Source organism: Andrena cerasifolii, chromosome 8, assembly GCF_050908995.1.
Source record: "Andrena cerasifolii isolate SP2316 chromosome 8, iyAndCera1_principal, whole genome shotgun sequence".
Taxonomy (NCBI): domain Eukaryota; kingdom Metazoa; phylum Arthropoda; class Insecta; order Hymenoptera; family Andrenidae; genus Andrena; species Andrena cerasifolii.
In genome coordinates this window covers 9,901,591-9,928,731 of record NC_135125.1, presented here as the reverse complement: position 1 = coordinate 9,928,731, position 27,141 = coordinate 9,901,591, and the positions used below count along the sequence as shown (strand labels likewise).

The window sequence follows — 27,141 nt, the reverse complement described above, 5'->3', positions numbered from 1 at the left end:
AAGACAACGACGATGACGACGCCAGGCAACGAGGACGGCTTGCTTTCCAGTTGGATTCTGTGATTACTTCTCCTGCACGGCAGTCCTTTCCCGGTCGTCGTATCTCGTCGCTCGGCCCGGCTGATACGAATAAATCGTGCGCCCCGGTCGCGGACACGCTCTGTCTCCTGCCGGTGATCGGTGATTTCGGGTTCCCGTTTCCACGCTTATCATCCCCGCGGTCCTCCTCGTGGTGAAGGAGCGCGCGACGCGAGGACCAGTTAGACATCGCACGGTGGTCGGGATATGCGCGTCGGCTCCGTCCTGCCCGCCAGCCAACGACAGTGGATACCGATACCGGACAGTGAATCAACAGTTGTCAGCACCGGGATACCGTACCGGCGATCATGGGGCGCGGGAGATTACCGCTGCTGCTGATGGGGTTGCTGGTGACGGCGGAGGGTTTCGCGCCCGACAAGAAGGCCATGGAGGAGACGATTCCGGCGTACGCGATCGCCCTCAATGCGAACATCCTGAACGCCAGCCAATGTCGGAGGGAAATGGAGGTGTTTCGGGCCGGCGTCGACCGAGGGCTGCTGTGGAGCCTGCGAAGTTAGTAGATCGGAATTACTCTCAGGGATGTTTTAGGGGAAACGGAGGCGACGCGTGGCCCGTGGATCGGGATCTAACGACGCTGGTGTTCACCTCGTCCACCGGTGTTTCGTAATTGGCCCGTTTTTCCGTGCGCGTTGTTACGAGCGCGATTACGGCTCGCGGATAACGCGGCCGCAACGGTCTTGTGCAACGCGAGGAATTCGCCAAAGTTTAAGCGATTACGTCGGACGCGGGATTTTTCGTTTCTAGCCAGGCACCGTCGACCATCCACTTTCTTCGCGTGTTACGCAAGAAACTAGTTTCGGTCGGTAGTGCGGAAAAGCAACGCGGATCCGATTCTCCCTCTGTATTTCACCCGGTCGCGCGGCGGTGTCCTCCCCGTGGTTAGCGAGCGTCGCAGGTAGCCGACGATCCTCTACGGGCCGATCGCGATCATGGATGTGTTTTGTTTTCCAAGTGCTGGACGCCAGCGGCGAGCCTGGATCTGGCTTCACCGAGGGGAACAATTACTGGCTCGGGAAACGGGACCAGTGCAAGTTCCTGTCGGCCAAGACCAGCATGGCCCTGTCGCCGCCGGTCCGAAGGAATAATAGCTTGTACAGGGACCCGGAGCTGGAGTATCCGCCCTACGAGCTCAACTTCTTCATCGCTCATATGGTGCACAACAGCACATTGCAGTACCACACTACGATATCCGACGAGGTGAGGGATTGCGGTTCGCGTTGGCGAGCGCGAAGCTAGCAGATTCGGGTAGATTTGATGGCGAACGATAAACGCGATTAGCCCTTTCCGCTGGTCACCTCTTCTGGCGTGCGAAGAAAATGCGCGGTGCGTTGCCGTGCGAAATTATTAGGCTGGGGACCCACCTGGGAGCTATGCTATGCTTTGCTGAGTTTTATAAAATTTAGCTTCGGTAAATCCTTATGGCGCCGTTTCCATAACAAGCTGAGCTTAGCTGTGCTGTTCTTTTTATGCTTTATAGCATAGCTTACAATTAGCTTGGCTCAGCTTCCAGGTGGATCCTCGGCTTTAGGCTTAAGGTGCAAATCCACGACGAGGAAAAATATCGTACCTCGCACGAGACTTTCACCTTAAGACAGTATTAATTTATTATTCTTTAATTATTTGGCCCTTAATTTCATGAGATAACTCTCGCGACTATTTCCATTATTTACATCTAGTTGTTGCTGAGATTTTTGTTTCATGATAGAAAGCTATCGTGTAAAATCTTATCGTGGCTTTGCACCTTTAGGGTTACCATATTTCTTCAGCAGCAAACCGGGACAGGTAAAACAAAAACGGAATTCACATTTTTTGGAAAAGAGTATGTTTATTATAGTGGTTAAAAAATGGCATATAATACAAAACAAAATAGTAGTTACAAATATAGCAAGAATCTATTCGGCAGAGTTGTACAGAATTACAATTGAATTACTCCATGAATTATAATTACAAAATAATTCAATTACATCGTATTGAATTACATTGTAATTCGTAATTCAGATCTCGCATTCAATTAAAGTACATCGCAATTCGTAATGCAATGTATTTGGTAGGTAAAGGTTTCGAGCAGAAAAAAATTAATATGAATGCTGAATATGGTATTATTCATAAATTTATAATATATAAAGAGAACTCCTTTGTTACATTCACTTCTTCAGATTTACGAGCTGTAATTTAATTACATTGTATTTCAATTACATTGTAATTCAATTATACGCGCAATTACAGTAATTAGTAATTTATTTAATTGAAGAGTTTTAATTATGTAATTGAGTTACTATGCGATGGAAATACAATGTAATTAAATTACATAATTAAATTACAGCGTAAATCAATTAGCACAACTGTGCTATTTGGAAGCCAAGTCATATTTTTCTGTGCATAAGAAGAGGACATATTTGCAAACCGACCGGGGCACCCGGGTCAAAGGTTGAAAGCTGGGCCGTATGGTAACCCGAATTAGGCTGACAGTACGAATTATAAATTATAAGTGAGTTATATTCCAAATGGAATCACACAAGCGGAAAGAATTAATGTTATTCGAGCCGCAGTCGAGATGCCGCGCATTAGCCTTAAATATCGGAACGTCGGTGATTTATATAGTTCCAATGTTTCCCCATGGAAAATATCCGATAAATTCACTCGGATGGGTGGGTATCGAAGAGCGATGTTTCAGCGTATCGTCATTCGAGTAACGATCGCAACTATGGTAATCGTTACGCAGGAGATACCGCAAGGTTTTCCGGGAAGGCTTGTTTACGGAATCATACGGTATTTCGGATAAACAGCAGCCGAAAGCATGCAAAAACGTATAAATAAGTGTGGCAACTGCCGATCCGTCTTTAGCTGACGAAGCAAAAACTGCATCTGCATCGAGTTATTAATCGATGGCAGGAAAATACATGCGACGTATCTTGAAATCATGAGCGTCCGGAAGTGGGAAGGGGTGCAAGCCCTGGCTTTAGAGAGAAACATTCTGATTTCTAAAAACTGATCTTTATTAAGTTTATACTAAAACAAATGGGGTATTTCTAAATTTCTAATTAAACTAGCACCACAAAATGGGTGCAAGAAAATGCAAGAGGGCTCGCACCGCGTGTTTCATGATCCGATTCGTCGATGTCATCGCCGAGATCGTTTATTCGTTACTATATTTTTCGTTACCGTCACCTCAAAGTTGCCCCACCCGCCGCTAGAAAAAAAAGTATGTGGACGCCCTTGCTTGAAATGTGCCCACACTGCTTTACACGTGTTAACGGATGTGAGTTGTGAATTCAGGTAAATGCGAGAGAAACCGATGAAGCTGTAAGAGCTCCTACTAACACCTATGTACCATGGGATTAGCAATCGAGAATAGCAATTTGAATATGAAACACCTTTTTTCTCAAGGACGATGTTTTGGATAAGTCTCTTAGAAGGCGCGTAGATTTTATAAAACACATTCCCAGCTCGTTATGTAAGGCTCCTTCACGGAACAAGGTAGACATTCGACTTGGATATGGGAGCTAAATTAAAGCCACCATCGATTAGAAAATATTAATGCGACCTCGTTGGTCGTCGCCGTACGGTCAGCGTTCTCCGAGCACTGCGCACGATTTCTACAGCCGGACGCTTTTGTTCCTCGGATAGGATGATTCACGTTTCGAATAAATCCCTGTATTCCCAGTGGCCCCGATGGAAGCTTGCGAAACTGCTAGTGTTTCTTGCATTTCAGGACCTGGTGGTACTCGGACTTTGCTTGCCGTCGACGTGCACCGTGAGCGAGTTGACCGTCGTGCTGGAGAAAATCTTCCGCGATAGAACCTTGCTGATCAGCCAGCTCTACTCCGCGGACTTCAAGTTGCGCAAGGTCTCCAATTTGAGGAACGACAATCAATGGCTGCTCAGCTGGAACATGATCCTCGTTATGTACGTAAGGAGCGAGAGTAATCTTTGGCCCCTGAATGCAGCCGAACCTTTATACCCGCGCGCACGACTGGTCCGTTGCGTTCGATTAACAAACGCCGCGGTCGGCAACGAGCGGTTCGAGGAATTGGAAGCAGGAGTGAAAGTTATAAAGTATTACGCACCGCTGATAGAATATTCGCTGGGGAAAAAATATCGGCTGTATTCTTCGGATCGATCGTGATCGATCGACGTAACAATGAATCGTGCCTTTATTTCGTCCCGAGCTGCAGCGATTTGAGATTCGAAAGTCTGTGAATTCGTTTGCATGAAATTTCCTACGCGGCCGAGACGCTATCGGCGAATGGCCCTCGAGCGGATGGATCCTGAGCGGAGACGCGCGATTCGGGCTCGCGATGATTATCGCATCTCGGCGATTCGTTAGCCGGGACGGCGCGGTTTCCCCGGGTATGCAAAGAAGGTGTCTCCCTTCATTGCATAAGCGGCGGCGGGTGTTCAACTATTGACACGCGCTCGAAGGAACGGACGGTCCGTGACGGATATTTGAATTTCTGCCCGCAGACTCATCCTGCTGTCTGTGGCCGGCACGGCGATAATGGGCACGATGTACGACATGCTCGTGTACCAAAAACGCTTGCGAAAGAAGAGGGAGTTCCTAACTTTCGAGAACAATAACACCGCTGGTAAGCTGGTCGTCTGTGAGCACACGCTGCTCAAAGTAGTATTTAAAACCTAGCATATCGCAGGATGATCAGTGGCTGACTGGCCAGGGTGTAACAATGTTAATGGCCTTTTAGCAGTGGCGGATTTAAGGGAAAAGGCACAGGTGACAACTGCTCATCGGTCGCCCCTTTAAATCCGCTACTGTCTTTTAGTAGCTTCAAAATATAAAAGAAGTTCCGATATTATTACTGTAAGCAACTAAAATTTACCTTCTATTGCTACTTTAAATGACAGCCACTGAAGATGATGCTAGAGAGCTTGTTAGATGAATATCGAGCGTTAAAGTCACTCAGACTGTGTTACTTTGAGCAGCGTTGAGAAGTTGTATTAAAGGAATTACGAAGTGAGATTTCGGATGCTGTTGGATTAGAACTGAAGAACGAGGCAGAGACGAAGCGCGAGCCTGGTCAGGAGGAGGCGGCGATTTCGGACCTCAGACCGGAGAGCATTGTCGGGCAAACTCTCATGTGCTTCTCCATCTATTCGAACGTGAAGCAGATATTCAAAACGGACACTGGCTCGGACTCCATACCTGCGTTGCACGGTATCAGGTTCTTGGGGATGGTGTGGATCCTCATAGCTCATACACTCTACTTCGGAAGCTATTTCGTAGGTAAGAGGCATACCTTGCAGGCAGCCCCGGCTCGCCTCTAAAGGCAAAATTAAGTAACTGCCTAGGGCGTAAAGTTACCAAAAGGCGCAAAATCGACTTTTCATTGTTGGCATTTCCTGAAACGAAGTTTTAATTGAAATAGTACAAGTTGTACTATAAATGTTTTAAGCTACGGATAAATATTTAGAGTAAGGTCATCGAGAAGCTCAAATAAATGTATTATAAATAGAGAGCGCAATTTGGCAAATTCGCCTAGGGCGCGAAAAAGGTTCGAATAACAACACGGCGCAAAGTGATAGATAAAGAAGTAGTTTATAGTATTTATTACTTGAATATCAACTACAATGACACTTCTGTGACATTTCAGGGAACAGATCCATAGGCTATACAATAACCGGCAGCTTCATAACCCAAGCAATAAGTAACGCAACGTACTCGGTGGACACGTTCTTCTTCATGACCGGATTCTTGATGGCGTACGCGTACCTGAAGGCGCAGAAGAAAGAGAAGAAGATCCCGTCCTGGCCCACGACTGGGGTTCAGTACTGCAGCATGGTCATCAAACGATACTGCAGGTATTCCTGTTGGATGAGCGTCGACCACCACTCATTCGACGGTGCGCAACATTTTTAACACTTCTCAATCCCAACTCGATTAGGCTCACACCTGCGTACCTGGTAACGATACTGCTCGCCATCCTAAACTTCAACTGGTACGAAAACGTTTCGATGTACTACATGTCCGAGCGAATTGCTTGCAACTGCCCCAACTACTGGTGGAGGAACGTCCTCTACATCAACAACTTCTTCGACTGGGACGAATTGGTATGAGGAAAATTCGATTCGAGCGTGAAACGCATACCCTTGACTAATCGGAAAACAGAGTCACTATTGTGATTTTTTTTCATATGAAGAAATATGATATTTAAAAATCAAGATATACACCTTGTTGTGTATGAATTAAGCGGTATTATTTTCAGAAAGAAATTTGATATTTGAAGAAATGGTGCCATTGCACTCCCCTTCACCCAAGGGCTCTTCTTCATAGTTACAGCATTTGCGGAACCAAAAATATCTCACAGATTACTGAAAAGATTTGAATCAAATTTTACACGAACATTCTTAAGACTATAATCTAGTACTTATCGGCGCCGATTTTGAAATAATTTAGTTTCTGAAAAATGGGAGCTACTCAATGTCAAGCATGTGATTTTCGACCCAAGTTTTCATCTTCCTTTGTTAATAAAAAACAAAACAGGGCATTAATCGAAGAATCGTCTCGACAAGTACTAGATTGTAGTCTTAAGAATGTTCGTGAAAAATTCTATTCCAATCGGTCCGCTAATCTCTGAGATATTTTTGGTACCGCAAATTCTGTAGCTATGAATCTGTTGTGCCACCATTTCTTAAGATATCCACATTCTTTTTGAAGAGAATACAGAAAATCGCCCCATTTTCCGACCAGTCAAGGCTATGTAACCCCTTAAGTAATCTTTAACGGGAGACAATCGTTTCAGTGCCTCATATGGAGCTGGTACCTAGCCAACGACATGCAGTTCTTCATGATCGGTTTATTATTGCTGGTAGTATCGACCAGGTAAGCTTCTACAATTCAACATCTGCAGATCCGCCCGCTAGATATTCGACTAACGTTAGATCTATGGTTCCAGGCACTTGCGCCTCGCTCTGGGCATAGGCTTGGGCTTGATAATCGCGTCCATATGCACAACCGCTTACATAGCGTATAGTATAGACTACTATCCAACGTAAGTGTACAAAATATTCGGCGTGAATTTTTATACATTAGATCGATATCTAAATGCGAATGCTTTTATTAGCTTGGACCAACAGTTGAATAATCTAACGATCATGTACCAGCGACCATGGACCAGAATCAACCCGTTCTTAATAGGATTGGGCACAGCTTTCCTCCTTAGACAGTTGAACAATAAATTACATCTGTCGACGGTAACAATGCATGCTGATGAATTGTTCACTTGATAGCACAAGCGGAACGATTCTTGACCGCCAAGCGGTACATATTGTATTAAATATTGAAACGCGGTCTCGTTGCAGACATCCAAAGCTGCGGGCTGGACCTTTGGCGTTTTGTGCAACTGCTCGATACTCTTCGGTATGACGAACAAAGACGTGTCTCTGGCCGCGTCCGTGATTTATACGGCGCTTGGCAGGACAGGTTGGGGTCTCGGTATGATGTGGCTGACTGTCGCGTGTGTCACGAACAATGCCGGTGAATGAACTTACTTCAATTTACTTCTAAGGCATCATTTTACTGTATCGTAAAAATTCGGCCGAGTATTTTAGATGCTCATTGCACTGTTTAATCCTCGTGTACGTTCTTTGTACTTCTAGGTATTATTGGTAAATTCTTGTCGCTGCCAGCATGGGTCCCCCTGAGCAGGCTAACGTACTGCGTATACCTCATGAACCCTTTCCTCATAAACTCAGTATTCCTGTCCAGTGGTTACCCCAGTTACGTCGACGTTCTGACAAGCGTAAGTATCAGTGACTTCCCTCGGTAGACACCGTTGTAAAAAAATATAATTTTCCTTGTGTTCTGCCGGTTACAGGGTGGGTTAGCCTTCGGGTTGCTTTTCATCAGCTACATTTGCGCTGTGTTTTTATCTGCGATTGTGGAAGTGCCGGCCATACTGCTGTTGCGACTAGCCTTAAACTCTAATAGACAAAAGAAATGAGTATATATGCACATCTGTAAATAGATATTTCTTAGATATTTATTGGCGCTTTACATTCGTTCCGTTAATTCCCATTCGTTGTTCTAGGAGCAACGCTCTCCTCACGTTCCTCGACACGCGGGAAGGAGGACCGATCTGTAGAGCCAATTGCGCTGCGTCTTCAGTGTTTAAGTTTTTAATTAACGAGCGGTCTGTACATAACGATGCGAGTTTAGTCAATGTTGTACTCTGGCTCGAGGGAGATGAGGAAGCGCCGAGCTCGTTTCCAGTCGCTACGGATTGTTAAAAGCTCAGGGGCTCGTCTGCGCGCTATGAGTGAACGGGGGAATGTATCCTTGGCGGTGCTGGCGACGTTAGAGACCGATTCGCTCGGGAGGCCTGCTCGCGGCGACCCACCTCTAGCTGCTTCTCGAGCTGCTCCTATAAGACTAGAAGCTCCCTCGTTCGTTGGTAAACGGGATCCTTCGACAGCAAACGTGGACAATAAAATCAATGTTTTTCGTTTGTCGCGCAAAGTGTAAAATGAAAGGAAACGAACCTGTTGTCGCATGCTAGGGTTCCACCTAGAGTGGTGACTCTTCCACGGCTTGATATACCTCATACTGGTGAATGGCATTAAGGAGGCAGACCACTGTAACGGTCCGAAATGTAAGGGTGTTTTTGGGAATTTATTTCAACCAAATAACGCAAGTAAATCAATGTATTGCTTAGTATAGTTAATAATGTACATATCGAAGGGTAAGAAAAAAAATTTTAAATCAAATTCATAAATCCGTTTCCTGTATACTCTTCGTCAAAATGTGCGCTGGGGCAAAATCGTGCTTGTCACATTGACAGTGCCCAGGCCATATGGTTAAACCGAATTCAAAAAGACAAAAATATTTAGAAACTAGAAGCCTATCTCTATTACATGACGATCAAAAAAAGTAAAAAATCGCAAAAAAATACAAAATGGCCACTGAAAAAAATCATGTTTTCGGGGTACAAAATTGGGGAAATGTTGATAAAAAAATAGGTCATTAATTAAAAAAAAAAAAAACTGGTCGTCAGGTAACAGAGACGAATTTTTCGTACAATAAATGCCCTTGCTCATGTCAATTGGACGTAGTTTTCTCTGTAGACTGTCAACGGGGTTGAAAAATGTCATTCTGAGGAAAACGCGTTCAAAGTTCTGGGCGGCTCAGTCGCGCACTTGACACTGCTTCACGAAAAATACTATATCTCCGTCAATTTTGCGAATATCTTCATAAAATTTGCAGAGAACATTCTTGAAGGGTACATCTTTCAGAAAATGTGAAAAAGAAAAAATCGACTTTTCCAATTTTTTACAGTAGTCTGCCCCCTTAAGACGGGTTGACAGCTCGGAACAGCCCAGTAGAGGGGATTCTGATAAAGCGTTAATTGACTATTGGAGTACGGCCACAAGGAGACAGTCTTCTGTTTCACTTGTTCCTGTACTCTCTCGCGTTCACTGTATTATAAATAAAACGATTGTAACGATAATTATTATAAACATGCGCCGACATGTGCGTACGTAGAAAGGCCGATATCTGCTAAATAAGAATGTGCCAAATCTGCAGGAGTATAGGTGATCGAGGATAGTAATTAGAAAGTGTTCGTTGAACTCGAACGCATTGGGAAACTGACGACTTATTTGCCACACGCAGTCCATGAACTGCAGAAACACCGGGGACCTATCCGCGTCGCTGTGATGTTCATCGCCGTGGCCAATTCTCTGGAAGAAGAAAACAGTAAAAACATCGCGATTACGCTTTGAATGTGTGCATTGTGTTAATTAAATAACTTAATCAAAAACGATTATTTTAAAGCAAATAAAACAAAAGATTCCTCTTTTAAACTTATTTAATACATTTTTGTACATATTTAATAACACAACCTGTGAAACCTTTTTATTTTATTTTTTTATATGGCAATGCAGTGATCATGTCATCATCCCTGTCATCATATTCATTATCAGCCTTCAACGGTGTGATCATCAGGACTTATTACTGAGGGCAGTAATAAGTTTAAAGCTTCTTTGGGCAGAGATTGGCGAGTTTTAAAGGGTAATCGACTCTTGCTGGTTAATACAGGATCTGAAGTTAATAAAAAGTGATTTAAAATATCCTGATTGCAAAAAGACAGTATTTTCATGAACTCGGAACCTTTTTGAATAACTTGAAATTTTAGGGATTCGAGCAAAAACGAGCAGAATCTGAAAGTTAATCTCAGTTCTTTGATAATCAGAGATGATAACTGTACAAACAGCAATGATTGATCAAACTTGGAAGTATACTAAATGTTTAATTGTTTGTGTAGATCAGCTATGGTAATTAAGCTCATACGAGGCAATTTTGAATTAAACTTTATGAAGGTATTATTGCTTGCCACAAACGTATAACAACAAAAAGTAATTAAATAAACACCTGAAATTGACAGCTTCATCGCGAAACAGAAGTTTATAACACAGGAAACACAAAAAATAGCTACACAAAATCGTTTGATAAATCGCTTTCAATAAACATGTAATGGAGTTTCTACAGCTAACTGTTTTTGACAGACTCTGGTAAGGAAAGCAGAGTTGTAGCAGGCTGTGGATATACGTTTCATCTTGCGGACATATTTCAACTATACCAGGAATAAAAAATCATATATGAAAACATTCTTTTGCATATATCGATTTTTCGCCAACTTTTAGGGTATCCCACCCCACTGCGTGCAGTCCTGATAGAGAGTGCATGAGACTAAACAGTCCTGGCGGCAGGCGATGGGTGGTGACCACGATGGGTCTCCCAACTATCAGATGTCAAAGGATTGATTATATACTTTAGAGTGAGATAGTGAATATGGGAATGGCAAGCGGCCCGGCGCCGTCCAATTGCTAAAGAATAGAGACTCTGTTCCTAGAGGACGAACCTGAAACCTGAGACCACCACGATCATCATGCAGGGAACTTCGCGCCCCAAGGGACAAGGGGCAAAGGAAGAAGAAGCGAGTCCTCGGATGCTGGCCCGCGAAGGGTTCAGGCGAACACGAGGTCCTCAGTTTTTCGGAAAAAGAGGATGGGCCCAGCGATGGAAAATAATAGTCAACCACCGCTCCGCGCAGGTGAATAATAAATCGCGGTGGAAACAGGTGGTGGTGGGGTGTCGCGGCTCGACTTTAAATACAACGACGATTTCCACTTGGGTTCTGTGATTACTTCTCCTGCACGGCAGTCCTTTCCGTGTGTAAATAAATCGTGCTCTCAGTCGCGGACACGCTCTGTCTGCTGCCGGTGATTTCGGGTTCTCGTTTCGACGCTTTGGTAAGCGTTTCCGCAGTCCTCGACTTGTGGTGAAGGAGCGCGCGACGCGAGGACCAGTTAGACATCGCACGGTAGTCGGGATATGCACGTCGGCTCCGTCCTATCCGCCAGCCAACCGATACCGGACAGTGAATTAACAGTTGTCAGCACCAGAATACCGTACCGGCGATCATGGGGCGCAGGAGATTACCGCTGCTGCTGATGGGGTTGCTGGTGACGGTGGAGGGTTTCGCGCCCGACAAGAAGGCCATGGAGGAGACGCTTCCGGCGTACGCGATCGCCCTCAATGCGAACATCCTGAACGCCAGCCAATGTCGAAGGGAAATGGAGGTGTTTCGGGCCGGCGTCGACCGAGGGTTGCTGTGGAGCCTGCGAAGTTAGTAGATCGGAATTACTCTCAGCGATGTTTCAGGGAAAACGGAGGCGACGCGTGCCCGAGGATCGATCTCGTGGATCGGGATCCAACGGCGCTAGTCCACCTCGTCTACCTCGTCCACTGGCGACAGAGATGGGCACTAAGTTATTTCAAATAAAAATTTAAGTTCGAATAGGTAAAAGACAAAAATTTTATTCGAGACTCGTCGAATAAAAATATCCCAAGTCAATTTTTATTTAAACCGCCACGGATGAATCAGTTTATTCATCAAGAATTCATCCGACGGCTACAAATCATACTTTTATTTGAGGGTCTTTCATCCTGAGCTTCAAATAATTTTCTCGTATTTATTACGTATCTTTAGTCAAGAATTATTTGAAGGTGAAATAATTTTTCTACGAGTCTCGGGAGCCTTTGATCGAAGCCGCGCTTCTTCGAGCCTCGATCCTCTTACGTCAGACCCGAGCGACATTACATTGTTCACCCGCCTAAACTGCCGCCTGGAGATGCTCGTGGGATTTTTCGTGTCTAGCCAGGCACCGTCGGCCATCCACATTCTTCGCGTGTTACGCAAGAAACTAGTTTCGGCCGGTGGTGCGGAAAAGTAACGCGGATCCGATTCTCCCTCTGTATTTCCGCCCGTCGCATCGAAAGGATCGGCTAGACGTCCGCGGTGTCCTCCCCCTGCCTCGCGACGGCCGATCGCGATCATGGATGTTTTGTTTTCCAAGTGTTGGACGCCAGCGGCGCGCCTGGATCTGGTTTCACCGAGGGGAACAATTATTGGCTCGGGAAACGGGACCAGTGCAAGTTCCTGTCGGCCAAGACCAGCATGGCCCTGTCGCCACCGGTCCGAAGGAATAATAGCTTGTACAGGGACCCAGAGCTGGAGTATCCGCCCTACGAGCTCAACTTCTTCATCGCTCATATGGTGCACAACAGCACATTGCAGTACCACACTACGATATCCGACGAGGTGAGGGATTGCGGCTCGCGTTGGCGAGCGCGAAGCTAGCAGATTCGGGCAGACTTGATAGCGAACGATGAACGAGATTAACTCTTTTCGCTTGTCACACTAATTAATGCCGCGCATTAGCATTAAGTATTGGAACGTCAATGATTTATATAGTCCCGATGATTCCCCGTGGAAAATATCCTGTAAATTCGCTCTGATGGGTGGTATCCAAGAGCGATTTAATTCGGATAAACAGCAGCTGAAAGCATGTAAATACGTATAAATAACTGTGGCAACTGCCGATACGTATTTAGCTGACGAAGCGAAAACTGCATCTGGGTCGAGTTATTAATCGGTGGCAGGAAAATAAATACCACGTGTCTTGAAATCATGGGCGTCCGGAGATGGGAAGGGGTGCAAAAAGGGCAGTTGCTCGTCCAGCTTTACAGAAAGAATTTCTGATTTTTAAAAGCTGATCTTTATTAAATTTATTCCTACTAAAAAAATTGAATATTTTTAAATTTCTGATTAAATCAGCACCACAAAATGCGTCCAAAAAAGCGAGAGGGCTCGCACCGCGTGTTTCATGATCGGATTCGTCGATTTCATCATCAAGACGCTTTATTTATTACTATATTTTTCGTTATCGTCACCCCAAAGTTGCTCCCTGCTGGAAAAAAGTATGTGGACGGCCTTGCCTGAAAAATGCCCACACTGCTTTACACGTGTTAACGGATGTGAGTTGGCAATTCAGGTAAATGTGAGAGCAACCGATGAAGCTGTAACAGCTGCCACTAATACTTATGTATCATAGGATTGGCAAACCAGAATAATAATCGAGCAATTTCAATATGAAATGCCGTTTTTACAACGACGACCATTTTGATAAGTGTTTTACAACGCGTGAACATTTAATAAAACACTTTTCCAGCTCGTTATGTCACGCTCCTTCCTGGAAACAAGTGGACACTCGACTTGGATATGGAAACTAAATTCAAATCATCATCGATTAGAAAATATTAATGCGACCTTGTTGGTTATCGTCTTACGATCAGTCTTCCCCAAGTGTTTCTTGTACTTCAGGATTTGGTGGTACTCGGACTTTGCTTGCCGTCGACGTGCACCGAGAGCGAGTTGACCGCCGTGCTGGAGAAAATCTTCCGCGATAGAACCTTGCTGATCAGCCAGCTGTACTCCGCGGACTTCAAATTGCGCAAGGTCTCCAATTTGAGGAACGACAATCAATGGCTGCTCAGCTGGAACATGATCCTCGTTATGTACGTAAGGAGCGAGAGTAATCTTTGGCCCCTGAATGCAGCCGAACCTTTATACTCGCGCGCACGACTGGTCCGTTGCGTTCGCTTAACAAACGCCGCGGTTGACAACGAGCGATTCGAGGAATTGGAAGTAGGAGTGAAAGTTATAAAATATTACGTATCGCTAATAGCATGTTCGCTGGGAAAAGATATCGTTATGGTGCTGTGTGGGCGAGTATGCAAAGAAGGTGTCTCCCTTTGTCGCATAAACAACGGCAGGTGTTCAACTATATTTGAATTTCTGTGCACAGAGTTATCCTGCTGTTTGTGGCCGGCACTGCGATAGTGGGCACGATGTACGACATGCTCGTGTACCAAAAACGCTTGCGAAAGAGGAGAGAGTTCCTGATTTTCGACAACATTAACACCGCTGGTAAGCTGATAGTCTGTAATTGATCACAGCGCTTGAGGGCTCCTCAAAGAAGTATTTAAAACGTAACGTGGGGAGATGATTAGCGGCGAAGTGACCAAGGTGTCAGCTTAACCGATTGCAAGTGGGTTCCCTGAAACATCAGACAATATGTTAAAAAATTAGAACTGAAGAACGAGGCAGAGACGAAGCGCGAGCCTGGTCAAGAGGAGGCGGCGATTTCGGACCTCAGACCGGAGAGCATTGTCGGGCAAACTCTCATGTGTTTCTCCATCTATTCGAACGTGAAGCAGATATTCAAAGCGGACACTGGCTCGGACTCCGTACCTGCGTTGCACGGTATCAGATTCTTGGGGATGGTGTGGATCCTCATACCTCATACACTCTTGTTCGGAAGATATTTCGTAGGTAAGAGACATACCTTGCAGGCAGCCTCGGCTGGCCTCTAAAGGCAAAATTAGGCAACTGCCTAGGGCGTAAAGTTACCAAAAGGCGCAAAATCGACTTTTCATTGTTGGCATTTCCTGCAACGAAGTTTTAATTGAAATAGTACAAGTTGTACTATAAATGTTTTAAGCTACGGATAAAAATTTAGAGTAAGGTCATCGAGAAGCTCAAATAAATGTATTATAAATAGAGAGCGCAATTTGGCAAATTCGCCTAGGGCGCGAAAAAGGTTCGAATAACAACACGACGCAAAGTCATAGATAAAGAAGTAGTTTATAGTATTTATTACTTACATACAATGACACTTCTGTGACATTTCAGGGAACAGGTCCGTAGGCTATATAACAATCAGCAGCTTCATATCCCAAACGATAAGTAACGCAACGTACTCGGTGGACACGTTCTTCTTCATGTCCGGATTCTTGATGGCGAACGCGTACCTGAAGGCGCAGAAGAAAGAGAAGAAGATCCCGTCCTGGCCCGCGACTGGGGTTCAGTACTGCAGAATGGTTATCAAACGATACTGCAGGTATTCCTGTTGGATGAGCGTCGACCACCACTCATTCCACGGTGCGCAACATTTTTAACACTTCTCAATCCCGACTCGATTAGGCTCACACCTGCGTACCTGGTAACCATACTGCTCGCCATCCTAAACTTCAACTGGTACGAAAACGTTTCGATGTACTACATGTCCGAGCGAATTGCTTGCAACTGCCCCAACTACTGGTGGAGGAACGTCCTCTACATCAACAACTTCTTCGACTGGGACGAATTGGTATGAGGAAAATTCGATTCGAGCGTGAAACGCATACCCTTGACTAATCGGAAAACAGGGTCACTATTGTGATTTTTTGTCATATCAAGAAATATGATATTTAAAAATATACACCTTGTTGTGTATTAATTAAGCGGTATTCTTTTCGAAAAGAAATTTTATATCTGAAGAAATGCTGCCGCCTCGACAAGTAATAGATTATAGTCTTAAGAATGTTCGTGAAAAATTCTTTTCCAATCGGTCCGCTAATCTCCGAGATATTTTTGGTACCGCAAATTCTGTAACTATGAATCTGTTGTGACACCATTTCTTAAGATATCCAATTTCTTTTTGAAGAGAATACAGAAAATCGCCCCATTTTCCGACCAGTCAAGGCTATGTAACCCCTTAAGTAATCTTTAGCGGGAGACAATCGTTTCAGTGCCTCGTATGGAGCTGGTACCTGGCCAACGACATGCAGTTCTACATGATCGGTTTATTATTGCTGGTAGTGTCGACCAGGTAAGCTTCTACAATTCAACATCTGTAGATCCGCCCGCTAGATATTCGACTAACGTTAGATCTATGGTTCCAGGCACTTGCGCCTTGCTCTGGGCATAAGCTTGGGCTTGATAATCGCGTCCATATGCACAACCGCTTACATAGCGTATAGTATAGACTACTATCCAACGTAAGTGTACAAAATGTTCGGCGTAAATTATTATACATCAGATCGATATCTAAATGCGAATGCTTTTATTAGCATGGACCAATTGTTGAATAACCTAACGACCATGTACCAGCGACCATGGATCAGAATTAACCCCTTCTTGATAGGGTTGGGCACGGCGTTTCTCCTTAAAAAGTTGAACAATAAATTGCATCTGTCGACGGTAATAAGGGATGCTGACGAATGATTTCCTTGGTAGCGGTCCATATTGCATTAAGAATTGAAACACGGTTCTCGTTGCAGACAGCCAAAGCTGCGGGCTGGACTTTTGGCGTTTTGTGCAACTGCTCGATACTCTTCGGTATGACGAACAAAGACGTGTCTCTGGCGGCGTCCGTGATTTATACGGCGCTGAGTAGGACAGGTTGGGGTCTCGGTATGATGTGGCTGACTGTCGCGTGTGTCACGAACAATGCCGGTGAATGAACTTACTTCAATTTACTTCTAAGGCATCATTTTACTGTATCGTAAAAATTCGGCCGAGTATTTTAGATGCTCATTGCACTGTTTAATCCTCGCGTACGTTCTTTGTGCTTCTAGGTATTATTGGTAAATTCTTGTCGCTGCCAGCATGGGTCCCCTTGAGCAGGCTAACGTACTGCGTATACCTCACGAACCCTTTCCTCATAAATTCAGTATTCCTGTATAGTAGTTACCCCAGTTACGTCGACGTTCTGACAAGCGTAAGTATCAGTGACTTCCCTCGGTAGACACCGTTATAAAAAAATATCATTTCCCTTGTGTTCTGTCGGTTACAGGGTTCGTTAGCCTTTGGGCTGCTCTTCCTCAGCTACGTTTGCGCTGTGTTTTTATCCGCGACTGTGGAAATGCCAGCCAGGCTGCTGTTGGAAGTAGCCTTAAACTCCAATAGACAAAAGAAATGAGTATATATGCACATCTGTAAATAGATATTTCTTAGATATTTATTGGTGCTTTACATTCGTTCCGTTAATTCCTATTCGTTGTTCTAGGAGCTTGCTCTCCTCACGTTCCTCGACACGCGGGAAGGAGGACCGATCTATAGAGCCAATTGCGCTGCGTCTTCAATGTTTAAGTTTTTAATTAACGAGCGGTCTGTACATAACGATGCGAGTTTAGTCAATGTTGTACTCTGGCTCGAGGGAGATGAGGAAGCGCCGAGCTCGTTTCCAGTCGCTACGGATTGTTAAAAGCTCAGGGACTCGTCTGCGCGCTATGAGTGAACAGGAGAATGTATCCTTGGCGGTGCTGGCGACGTCAGAGACCGATTCGCACGGGAGGCCTGCTCGCGGCGACCCTCCTCGAGCTGCTTCTCGAGCTGCTCCTTTAAAACTAGAAGCTCCCTCGTTCGTTGGTAAACGGGATCCTTCGACAGCAAACGTGGACAATAAAATCAATGTTCTTCGTTCATCGCATGAAGTGTAATAAAGAAAGGAAACGAACCTGTTGTCGCATGCTAGGGTTCCACCTAGAGTGGTGACTCTTCCATGGCTTGATATACCTCATACTGGCGATCGGCATTAAGACGGGTTGATAGCTTGGAACGGCCCAGTAGAGGGGATTCTGATATAGCGATAATTGACTATTGGTGTACGACCACAAGGAGACAGTCTTCTGTTTCACTTGTTCCTGTACTCTCTCGCGTTCACTGTATTATAAATAAAACGATCGTAACGATAATTATTATAAACATGCGCCGACATGTGTGTACGTAGAAGGCCGATACCTGCTAAATAAGAATGTGCCAAATCTGCAGGAGTATAGGTGATCGAGGATAGTAATTAGAAAGTGTTCGTTGAACTCGAACGCATTGGGAAACTGACGACTTATTTGCCACACGCAGTCCATGAACTGCAGAAACACCGGGGACCTATCCGCGTCGCTGTGATGTTCATCTCCGTGGCCAATTCTCTGGAAAAAGAAAGCAGTAAAAACATCGCGATTGCGCTTTGAATGTGTGCATTCATAGCGCACCTGTTGAAACTTGTGGCCAAAACTGAGCCATTCTTTCTCGATTAGAACCTCGAAACCTTTAATCGTTCTGTAATACGGATCTAACATTAACATGGAGAGAGCTGTAAGCTGAAAAAAGTGATAATTATTAAAAGTACATTTTTCTTTGCATAAAGTTCGATCTGTCTTGGAATAATTACCTGCGCTGTCCTGTCCCAGCCATCGGAACAGTGCACCAATACCGAAGTCTTGTGATTCTCAACCTTACCCACTATCCGAACCGCTCCCGCGAGAACGGACTTAATATGCTTCAGCCAAACGGTGGATTCTATTCCCGACAGCCACCTGGTTTCGTCGATCGTTGGAAAGCATAACTCTGAAAGGTAATTTGATGATTATCACTGATGGTTACTCTGAGCGAAGCTTACTAGCGCGGAATGTAATAGGGTAGTACCTCTCAATTTCCTAAGGCTCTCTCTCATCACGTGTATATTGTGTATGTCGAGGAACACAAGTTCGGCGTTCTGGTAAGCATCCTCGTTCTCATAGCCGCCACCCTTCGCCTTGTTCGCCACCGCGTTTGGCATCGGTCGGGCATCCATGATGAATAATTTGTGGCTCTGCGCGTTCGCATCCATAATCAACTGCACGTATCTCTCGTCCTCGCGGCTCCTCTTACCGCCGACACCTACTAGTGGTTGAGCGCAACGAGTTATCGTCGCCTGGCTCTCTGGATGGATCCACGAGAGTACCGGAAGCCTTCCCCTGCTCCTGAAACCTGCTGACGCCTGTAAATCCTCGTCGGTAGCCGCTGCTGGCACTGCCCACACGGCTGGGTAACTGTCGCACACCGAGTACGCGTCGTTGATCTTCGATATCTTCCATATATCGTTATTTACACCCTGAAAAGGAGTCGTTAAGTAGAAGTGGACGTACGAGCGCTCCAGCGAAACTGCTGTTCTTTACCATTCTCTTTAACTCGGCTATGGGTTCGTAAACATTCCAGCCGTTTTCGGGAAACGTTTCGGAGTACTCGAACGCGAAGAGAGGAAGCTTGTGAGACAAAGGAAACGAGTACTGGTGGAGCTTCTCGAAAACGTCCCTCCTGGAATGATTCTCCTGTTTATGGGCGAATCTGAGGTTCCGCATATCCTTGCAGAACACCTCTATCCCGTAGGAGTTCTCGCCTTTGCTGGACGCGCCGCCCACTTTCTCGATCCTACTGACCACACCTAGTGGCACCTCGACCACGTAAGGCGTCTCTCGGTCTATACTTCGGAAGTGGAGCTTGTAATTGGTAACGCTAAGAATTCCTCTGGCTGGCCCTGAGTAGGGGCATAGATAAGTCACCTCGTGAGCTATGCCTTGCACGCGTTCTCCATTGAGAAGCGGCGGACCTGCCTCCCCGCCAGATAAGTTCTGCAAAAACACGGTAGGAACATCAGGGATTAAGCACGAATGTATTCCTGTATCAATCAGCTTCGATAATACAAATATCGGAAAAGTAAAAGTGACGAAACAGAATTTCTCAACGAAAAAGTAAGACATACCAAATTAACCATATCAAAATCATTCGTATCATCTGAAAAAAGCAAACTCTGATGATAGGTATATAGATACTTGAAAAAAAAAAATTGAGACTACGTTAACTCTACGCATCCGAACGAAACTCACTTTTACTTGATTGTCTTTTCTTGCTTCTAAAGCAGAGACAATATTATTATCTGTAGAAGTGGAACTGGAGGAAAAACTTTTTGAATGTGACGCTTTGTCCCAGCTTTCCTAAAGAAGTTGAATGCTTGCATACAATTAGATACGCTTAAATGTACATCGAGAAACCTTATTCTGTGATTAAATCAATTTGTGTTACCGATTCTTGACCCATTTTCGAGTTCAGGGAGCTACTCTTGCTGTCCGAGTTCAAGGAATCCGAGCTGGCATTCTTGGAATTGTTCTGCTCTATGCTTAAAAGTTCAGCACTGCCCCTCTTGTCCATATTTGGGATCCAAATAGTTCCTTACACTCTCGCGTGGAATGTGCAACTTATCGCTACATCTGTGGGAATAAATGTTTGCCTTAACGTTTGACCGTTTAGTAATCGGAGTACAGCAATAATGAATTCTTATATACTTCAATCCCAAACTGGTGAGTCGCGTTAAGTAACAGATTTCTAATGCAAAGTTGTATAGGTATCATAGAAATGGAGGTATCATAGAAATAGCAAGTGAACTTGAAATGAGAAACACATTGTGATAGCAACGTAAATAAAGGTTGTTTAAAGTTAAAGTGACCAGATATCTGTTCCAATGCGGGACAAGCAAGCAAGCAAAAACAAAAAAAAAGGGTTAACAGATCCGTGAGGAGGTCTTTTCCGTAGTTTATTAAAGCATTTACAATATATTTAAAAATACATACTTGTGATTATAAAGTGATACATTGAAACGAAATTAAAAATATTTCTTTTTTCACAACAAAAAAAGTAGAGGAAACAGTAACTTTATGCCTCTGCGAAAATGTAAAATGTTACATGTCCACTCCGGGACACTTTGCGGGACACTTTTCAATGCGGGACAAAGGGCTCAAATGCGGGACGTCTGGTCACTTTATTTAAGGTGTTAATCTTCCACGCCCAGAAATATTAGAGACACGAAATTTATATGCCGGAAGACATGTCAATTTTAATACTGTTTACATACCAACAGTAAACCATTACATTAAGCTCGGTCGAGTGCGATTAAACGATTTCGAAACTATATAAACACGCAACCTGTCACTGCGACTTGCGTTTGACACAATTTGATAACTTGGGAACTTGAACCATAGACGAGGTATAGTATAGACTGAATTGATAACGTCGCATGCGACACGGAAATGGTAAATGTGACAAAAATTTACGTCGGAGGCAGGGTCTATTCTATACTTCGTCTATGATTATAACCTATTCTGTTGTGTGATACGTATTATAAGTAGAGCGATTATTAATCATGTGTATTTCTGCTTACAGGTAAGAAATTTATATAAAAGACGTTAAATGCGATCACCGGCTGCCTTTTGGACTGTATTCACCGATATGAAAATTGCGCAAGATACTCCTTTATCTGAATTATGAACTACCCCACGGGTATCTAAGTAAATTACGAATGCAAATGTAATATTTAATTGTATTGGATTTCACTTATTTGAATAAAATGCAGCTATGTGACAGAATACTATTAATTATTTAACGAGCCTTTCTTCCACTACTTACTCCTTCTTCCTATTCCAAACCATATATAAGAGCCATGCTAAAAAGGACACCTAAAATCACACTTCAACTCTTTCGACTTTCGTTCAATGCTTCTTACGCTCCTGCGTTGAATAGTTCTCCGTCTCAGAGTCGTTCTCCGGAAACGTTACTTAGTGCCACCTCTTTCGACATCATGTTCTCCTAGTACATAGCCCAATTTTGTGCGTTCTGAAAATTTTGGCCAGATTTTGGCCCAGGTATCAGGAGAACATGAAGCGAAAAGAGGTATTCTGAATTTCAGCTTCGAAGGCATCCTCGATTCTCTCTCCGAAGACGTTACTTAGTGCCACCTCTTTCGACATCATGTTCTCCTAGTACATAGCCCAATTTTGTGCGTTCTGAAAATTTTGGCCAGATTTTGGCCCAGGTATCAGGAGAACATGAAGCGAAAAGAGGTATTCTGAATTTCAGCTTCGAAGGCATCCTCGATTCTCTCTCCGAAGACGTTACTTAGTGCCACCTCTTTCGACATCATGTTCTCCTAGTACATAGCCCAATTTTGTGCGTTCTGAAAATTTTGGCCAGATTTTGGCCCAGGTATCAGGAGAACATGAAGCGAAAGGAGGTATTCTGAATTTCAGCTTCGAAGGCATCCTCGATTCTCTCTCCGAAGACGTTACTTAGTGCCACCTCTTTCGACATCATGTTCTCCTAGTACATAGCCCAATTTTGTGCGTTCTGAAAATTTTGGCCAGATTTTGGCCCAGGTATCAGGAGAACATGAAGCGAAAGGAGGTATTCTGAATTTCAGCTTCGAAGGCATCCTCGATTCTCTCTCCGAAGACGTTACTTAGTGCCACCTCTTTCGACATCATGTTCTCCTAGTACATAGCCCAATTTTGTGCGTTCTGAAAATTTTTGCCAGATTTTGGCCCAGGTATCAGGAGAACATGAAGCGAAAAGAGGTATTCTGAATTTCAGCTTCGAAGGCATCCTCGATTCTCTCTCCGAAGACGTTACTTAGTGCCACCTCTTTCGACATCATGTTCTCCTAGTACATAGCCCAATTTTGTGCGTTCTGAAAATTTTTGCCAGATTTTGGCCCAGGTATCAGGAGAACATGAAGCGAAAAGAGGTATTCTGAATTTCAGCTTCGAAGGCTTCCTCGATTCTCTCTCCGAAGACATTACTTAGTGCCACCTCTTTCGACATCATGTTCTCCTGTTACAAAGCCCAATTTTGTGCGTTCTGAAAATTTTTGCCAGATTTTGGCCCAGGTATCAGGAGAACATGAAGCGAGAAGAGGTATTCTGAATTTCAGCTTCGAAGGCATCCTCGATTCTCTCTCCGAAGACGTTACTTAGTGCCACCTCTTTCGACATCATGTTCTCCTAGTACATAGCCCAATTTTGTGCGTTCCGAAAATTTTTGCCAGATTTTGGCCCAGGTATCAGGAGAACATGAAGCGAAAAGAGGTATTCTGAATTTCAGCTTCGAAGGCATCCTCGATTCTCTCTCCGAAGACATTACTTAGTGCCACCTCTTTCGATATCATGTTCTCTTAGTACATAGCCGAATTTTTGGGCGTTCCCACAAAATTCGCAACTGATTTTGCAGGAAATTTGGATGGGAATATATATAAAAGGTATTTTTAAATAATAATACGGTCTTTTTTCAAGTTTTTCCCACTTTATTTGCATAAAAATCCCTCACAATATTACAATAACGTATAAAATATATAATTTCACTTCATTGGTTCACTATTTTTGTGCGTTCGTTGTTGAGGTTTCCATCAGTTGGCCCACATAAAGTTCCCGTCCAGAGAGAAATATTCTCAAGAAATAGTTTCACCTGTAACACGAAGAAAACTGTTTTTAGTAACCTGACTTGCGTATTATAGAAAATACGAAAAATGTTATAACATAATTTCACGTAAAATGTATAAAGAATGAAATTATCTTCCCAATTTGACCTTTATTTCATGTGGAATACATTTAAACGCTGCCAAATACTACTACCATATCAGTAAAGTACTTACACAGAAAACGCATTTTTACATTATGATTACAATAAATAAAAAGAATTAGGTTAGGTAAGGTATTTAAATGATATAACTTGAAGGCTAAATGAACTTATCGGGAGTTTCAAAAGTGACTATTTAAATACATATTAGAATCAATTTAGTCAGTTATGTATTCCACATTCTTCTATTCTAACCTCATTCCTGCACTACTTCTATTGAATTTTATAATTTTTCAGTAGACTTTTCAGTAGACTCTCCAAACAGAAGTACGATGCTCACTTTTCCTCGAAATACTGAATAAAACCGTACAAAAAAATTTGAATTACTACGTAACTCCCCTTCCTCTTCTTTCCTTATACCCCGACCAGTCGAGCTGCACTGAAGTTAACGATCAACTAATACCTCATTTAACCCTTCAAGGGTTAATGAGAGAATGATATGACTCGGAAGGACTCCGAAATATATGGGAAATGTGGAAAATTTAATGGACCATTGAAATTATCAATAACTCGCAGATGGTTCTGTTTCCAATGCTACTAATATTTCCTCGAGGTGCAAAGGTTCACGAAATGTTAAAAACCCTTCGCAAAATAAATCACAGACAGGTTTAAGAAAATACACATATCCTTCCTATAAAGTAATGCGATTCGTGCGTATTATACGGGTTTCAGGGTAAGTAAATCTTATTAGCCGTGTCAAATCGGATTACACGTAGACAGCTTGCTGACCACTCTCTTGCGCATAAAAAACCGTGTTCCGCGACGCTAAACAAAAACTCATAAATCAATCGTCCACTGTTATCCCATCTTTCCCAATGTTAGTTGCGCAACAAGAAGCGGTTAAAACCCGCTATATCTGATTGACAGTCTCGAGACAGAAGCCTCGAACTCGACCACTTCTCGCTACGGCGAAATAGAATCAATCCAACGAAAAGAAGCATAGCAGAAATTAATAGATCACTCACGTTGCGATGTGTGGGGTACAAAGCACCTTTCTGCTGGGGAGAAATTATGAATTTATTTATTTATAAAAAAAAAGGTTCTTCAACGGAACGAAACATACAGTAGTCACAGTTTGACAGTGATGCACCGAATTCGATCGAGCGTGTAATTCCACAATATAGAGCATATTCGTTAACATGAAATATAAAACTCTCATCATCAACTATATTATATATACCGTTAACTTTGAACATGGTCAACATATATAAATATACAGTCATCACGTTAAGTTAAATGTATATCCATACACAATAGTACATATACAGCGAGCCTATACATGGTATTAAGATTTCTAGCACATCCGATCTCTGTGTCCTCCCGATTTCTGTATGTTTTCTTTTTCTTATATTTCGACGCTTTCGATACATACATAAATGCATACACACGTATATGCTTAGTGTATAATATATGCATACCTCGGAGTACCTCGCTATAATAATACAATTATACAAAAAAGAAACGTTATGGCGACATCAACGTTCACGCTAGTGTTTCCATGTATTTTCGTCTTCCTTCGTGTGTACGTGTCTGTGTATTCGTGTGTGTGTTCTGCTGCTGCATCCCTTATAGAAATATACACATTTACCAATATGGCGATACGTAGAGACGCTCTACCCGATTAGAAAAAGAGAACCGAAGTACAAGAATGAACGGAAAATATATGTATATATAATATATAATATATAATATATATGTATATCATATACACATCGAAAAAAGGTGTCTTCATTTACACGAGTTACAAAGAACGGAGTATTGGTTCAACGGGCAATGTCCCTCCCTCGCGCGACCCCTTCTTCTAGCCTGCCCACGCGCAACGTATGTTTGGCACTTGTTTAGCGAAGAATTCTGGTAGACGTGTTCAGAAGAATTCGTAGGATCGCGTCGCAGCGGTATCCCTTTCCTATCCCCAACATCCCAGCATCCCTTAGGCCTTCACCGACGTGCTCGTGTACATTCGGTTCGGTTTCTCGCTCTGCCGATCGCAACCCATGGAAATGTACACGGAATCTGTAGGAACATGAAGAGAAACATCCGCAATCTGTGTCTCCGTCCGTTGGTCAGTCTCCAAAGCCGCCTCATAGGGCTCTCTCTCCTTTCGCTTCTTTCTCTCTCTCCCTCTCTTTCTCCCTCGTGGTCGCTTACCGACGGATCCAAAGATCCCGAGCTCCGCGCCCTGCTTCTCTCTAACGCGCTCCCTTCTCGACGACTCCCTCTGTTGAAGAGTGTATTTTCAGTCTTATCTGGTGGTGCACGGCCATCATCCTGGTCACGTCATCTGGGCGGCGTTGAAGCCTCGCTTCCTGGGAGTGGAGAAGTGCTGCGGACTGGAGATCTGGTACTGCTGCACGAACGGGTTGTTCCTGAGCACGTTCCCAGCTGCGGATCCAGCCGAGTACTGCGACGGGACGGTGATTATGCCAGTCTGCTGCAGATACTGCTCCCGGTAGAGGGCCTGCTGCGTCACGTACTCCCCGTTCACGGGATTGTTCGCGGTGGTGTAGTGCGCCTTCGCGCTCTTCGAGGACGGCTGATTGGCGTTGCACTCCTTGTAGCTGTCCTGGTAGCGCAGGCCGGTGGGTGACGACGAGCCGGGCGGCGTCACGTTCTTCAGGCTCTGGGTGGGGCTCTGCGTGATCGACTCCAGCACGTGCCTCGGCATGCTGGGTGACGGGCAGTGGTGGGCCTCCTGCAGGCCGTCCACGCGGTTCGCGTTCCTCATGTAGATCGGCGCGCTCTCCGGCCTGCCGCCTACAATGTTCCTCATCCCTTCGCGATCCTTCGCGCTCAGGCTCTGCCGGGGCGTGCTCGACGCCGAGGTGCGGTTCTTCGTGTCGGTCGGGGAGCCGTTGTTCAGCTCGGACATGCTTGACCAGGTCACGCTGGCCAGCTCCCACTGACGGAGCAGATTCGAGACCCGCTCTGCTCTGGCCGTCGTGTCCACGCTCTCGTCGTAGTCTGGGCCCTGAAATGGGTTCCGACAAAGGTTAATATGGGATAAGTATGCGCAGGGGTGGTTTTCCATTCCCGCGAAATATCATCAAATATTTGAATTTAAAAGAGTCGAGACAATTTCAAAATTAATTCAATGTAGCAACTCACATCTCAGTCATTGCTAATTCGCAGCATGAAAAAAAGTGAATTCTTTTTGAAGTTGTCGTAGGCCTCTGTGTTCACACCTTTCCCAATTTCTTTCGCCTAAAATTTACCTGTCCCTCAAAATTTGTCGCCCCTCCGAATATGTCGCTCCCCAAAATTTGGCGCCCTGTGCGCAGCCCTACTTACTCCATACCCAAATCCGCCCCTAATTAACTGTCCCGCGTCTCGATAGCTACGTCCGAGGAAAGTTTCTACCGTTACCGATCCCCTCGCGAGCGAATGGGACGCGAGAGAAATGCAGCAATCACCGGTCCAGTGGCTCGCGCGCGCGCGCGCCAAACCAGAAATGATGAACGAGATCAGGCGCAGAAGGGTCAAGTACGACCGGTGCGCGATGAAAAATGGACGAGGATCGAGCAGAAGGCCAGCGCTGGCCGTTCCAGGCGATCCCATACATCCCCCGTGCCGCGATAAAACTTGCAACCGGCTGACCGTTGCGACCGATTAATATTATTATTGAGACAAGGCTGCCGCAAGGTCGGGCGAA

General features: G+C 44.4%; 4 protein-coding genes and 1 long non-coding RNA gene across 11 annotated transcripts in view; 2 read left to right on the top strand and 3 right to left on the bottom strand.

The window, feature by feature from the left end:
- Nucleotides 1-113: 113 nt before the first annotated feature.
- LOC143371941 (nose resistant to fluoxetine protein 6-like) lies at nucleotides 114-8,577 on the top strand. 2 transcript variants are annotated; one of them, XM_076817619.1, is made up of 14 exons: nucleotides 114-591; nucleotides 1,052-1,296; nucleotides 3,812-4,005; nucleotides 4,564-4,685; nucleotides 5,096-5,338; nucleotides 5,706-5,913; nucleotides 5,997-6,162; nucleotides 6,855-6,934; nucleotides 7,008-7,103; nucleotides 7,176-7,305; nucleotides 7,414-7,588; nucleotides 7,711-7,853; nucleotides 7,929-8,054; nucleotides 8,142-8,577. In XM_076817619.1, the coding sequence occupies exons 1-13, from the start codon at nucleotides 387-389 to the stop codon at nucleotides 8,052-8,054; spliced, it is 2,133 nt and encodes a 710-aa protein (XP_076673734.1). In that variant the 5' UTR covers nucleotides 114-386; the 3' UTR covers nucleotides 8,142-8,577. The 2 variants fall into 2 exon arrangements, with proteins under 2 accessions (XP_076673734.1, XP_076673733.1); XM_076817618.1 differs by having other exon boundaries at nucleotides 7,929-8,070.
- On the bottom strand, nucleotides 8,072-8,718 carry LOC143371981 (uncharacterized). Its single transcript, XR_013086168.1, has 2 exons — nucleotides 8,593-8,718; nucleotides 8,072-8,516 (listed from the first exon to the last, which is right to left on the bottom strand). It is a non-coding gene; the product is annotated as an uncharacterized LOC143371981 (long non-coding RNA).
- Nucleotides 8,719-11,399: 2,681 nt separating this feature from the next.
- On the top strand, nucleotides 11,400-17,956 carry LOC143371942 (nose resistant to fluoxetine protein 6). 2 transcript variants are annotated; one of them, XM_076817621.1, is made up of 14 exons: nucleotides 11,400-11,737; nucleotides 12,469-12,713; nucleotides 13,776-13,969; nucleotides 14,260-14,381; nucleotides 14,544-14,786; nucleotides 15,147-15,354; nucleotides 15,438-15,603; nucleotides 16,025-16,104; nucleotides 16,178-16,273; nucleotides 16,346-16,475; nucleotides 16,556-16,730; nucleotides 16,853-16,995; nucleotides 17,071-17,196; nucleotides 17,284-17,956. In XM_076817621.1, exons 1-13 carry the CDS (start codon nucleotides 11,533-11,535, stop codon nucleotides 17,194-17,196), a joined length of 2,133 nt encoding a protein of 710 aa, XP_076673736.1. In that variant the 5' UTR covers nucleotides 11,400-11,532; the 3' UTR covers nucleotides 17,284-17,956. The 2 variants fall into 2 exon arrangements, with proteins under 2 accessions (XP_076673736.1, XP_076673735.1); XM_076817620.1 differs by having other exon boundaries at nucleotides 17,071-17,212.
- Nucleotides 17,218-21,035, bottom strand: Mtm (phosphatidylinositol-3-phosphate phosphatase). Of its 4 annotated transcripts, XM_076817638.1 has the most exons (11): nucleotides 20,941-21,034; nucleotides 20,115-20,299; nucleotides 19,919-20,026; nucleotides 19,795-19,842; nucleotides 19,211-19,663; nucleotides 18,699-19,146; nucleotides 18,445-18,620; nucleotides 18,266-18,373; nucleotides 18,018-18,202; nucleotides 17,735-17,939; nucleotides 17,218-17,657 (listed from the first exon to the last, which is right to left on the bottom strand). In XM_076817638.1, exons 2-11 carry the CDS (start codon nucleotides 20,238-20,240, stop codon nucleotides 17,505-17,507), a joined length of 2,010 nt encoding a protein of 669 aa, XP_076673753.1. In that variant the 5' UTR covers nucleotides 20,241-20,299; nucleotides 20,941-21,034; the 3' UTR covers nucleotides 17,218-17,504. The 4 variants fall into 4 exon arrangements, with proteins under 4 accessions (XP_076673753.1, XP_076673754.1, XP_076673752.1 ...); XM_076817639.1 differs by lacking the exon at nucleotides 19,795-19,842 and having other exon boundaries at nucleotides 20,941-21,033; XM_076817637.1 differs by lacking the exon at nucleotides 19,795-19,842 and having other exon boundaries at nucleotides 18,018-18,373; nucleotides 20,941-21,035.
- Nucleotides 21,036-24,520: 3,485 nt separating this feature from the next.
- Tow (target of wingless) overlaps nucleotides 24,521-27,141 on the bottom strand; it is a 34,242-nt gene continuing 31,621 nt past the window's right edge. For both annotated transcript variants that reach the window (XM_076817696.1, XM_076817697.1), the window contains one exon: nucleotides 24,521-26,460. In XM_076817696.1, coding sequence (XP_076673811.1) covers nucleotides 25,765-26,460 — 696 coding nt within the window. In that variant the 3' untranslated portion in view covers nucleotides 24,521-25,764. The remainder of the gene's footprint in view (nucleotides 26,461-27,141) is intronic.